Below are 1,061 nucleotides of genomic sequence, written 5' to 3' on the forward strand. Positions count from 1 at the left end.
TCAAAGCAGGATTGACGTTTACATTTGAGTTTTTCCCTAGAACTATTGCACAGTGAAATTTGTTGGCATCGAGTAGGGGCATCCTCGCAAGATAGCTTTATACAGATTGCCTAAAGCTAGATTTGCAAAGGTTAGGTGTGATATGTCGTTCTATTTAACATAACCAACTGCTGCAGTGTACGTGCAAAGCTCTTGTGAATCGCAAGGAGCTTACAATAACTTGAATAAGCAGGGCTCAATGGCAATGGTCTGGAGCATATGCTATTCGGCGCTTATTCAGGTCACCTGAGTACAACAGTAATTGGTACAGGTGAAGCCATAGGACTGTAGGTTTTGAACCACTCACACTAAGAAGGATTCCTACTCTATTTGTATAATTTAGAAGTGTGGTGGATTCTATGCCGTGCTCGAGGTGTGGCTCTCTTTGAAATTGGAACCTCCATTTGTCGTCCTATCCAAGGGACAGTCCTAACCAAAGCTAGGTACTCATTTCCACCTGATTGAAGGTCCCAAGGGCACAAGATTAGTGGTATATTAACAGATTTGAACCCAGGATCTATGGGTTATGGGCCAAACATCTCAGGGTTGCACAAGTTTTCAGAGATTCAATTGTCCTATATATCTGGCAAGTATACAGGAAATCTACTTGCCCAAACCAACTATTCACTTGCCTGAAATTTGAATAGCATTTTTCTAAATGTATTTTCAGTTCTGGCAATGGAAGTCTTTTATCATTGGCTCAATTTTTTTATGTTGACCAAAGCTTGATGCTATGACTAGGAAAAGGAACAAGAATATCGAAATCTCACTCATGGAAAATCTTCTTGCCCGATCGGGCAAGTGGGGAAGTGTTTGCCCAATCAGCACTTTCACCTGCCAGGATAATCGGGCTATTGGACTTGTGCAACCTTGCATCCTGTCATTACTCCACATGTTGATCTGAATGCTTGGTGTTGTCTCTCCACAGCCGAGACATCCTCCAGGCGCTAACAGACACAGACCTGGGCAACGAGGCCTTCCCCTTCTCCACTAACCAGGTGATCACCATGGCAGGACACAGA

At 43.4% G+C, this 1,061-nt stretch overlaps 1 protein-coding gene across 1 annotated transcript in view; it reads left to right on the top strand.

Moving 5' to 3' along the window:
* Positions 1-1,061, top strand: part of LOC118421387 (sarcosine dehydrogenase, mitochondrial-like) — a gene marked incomplete in the record, with an annotated part of 22,931 nt that overhangs the window by 18,803 nt on the left and 3,067 nt on the right. The window contains 1 exon segment of the mRNA XM_035828650.1: positions 968-1,061. Within this exon segment, the coding sequence (XP_035684543.1) occupies positions 968-1,061 (94 nt within the window).

Source organism: Branchiostoma floridae, chromosome 8 (genome assembly GCF_000003815.2).
Source record: "Branchiostoma floridae strain S238N-H82 chromosome 8, Bfl_VNyyK, whole genome shotgun sequence".
Classification (NCBI taxonomy): Eukaryota; Metazoa; Chordata; class Leptocardii; order Amphioxiformes; family Branchiostomatidae; genus Branchiostoma; species Branchiostoma floridae.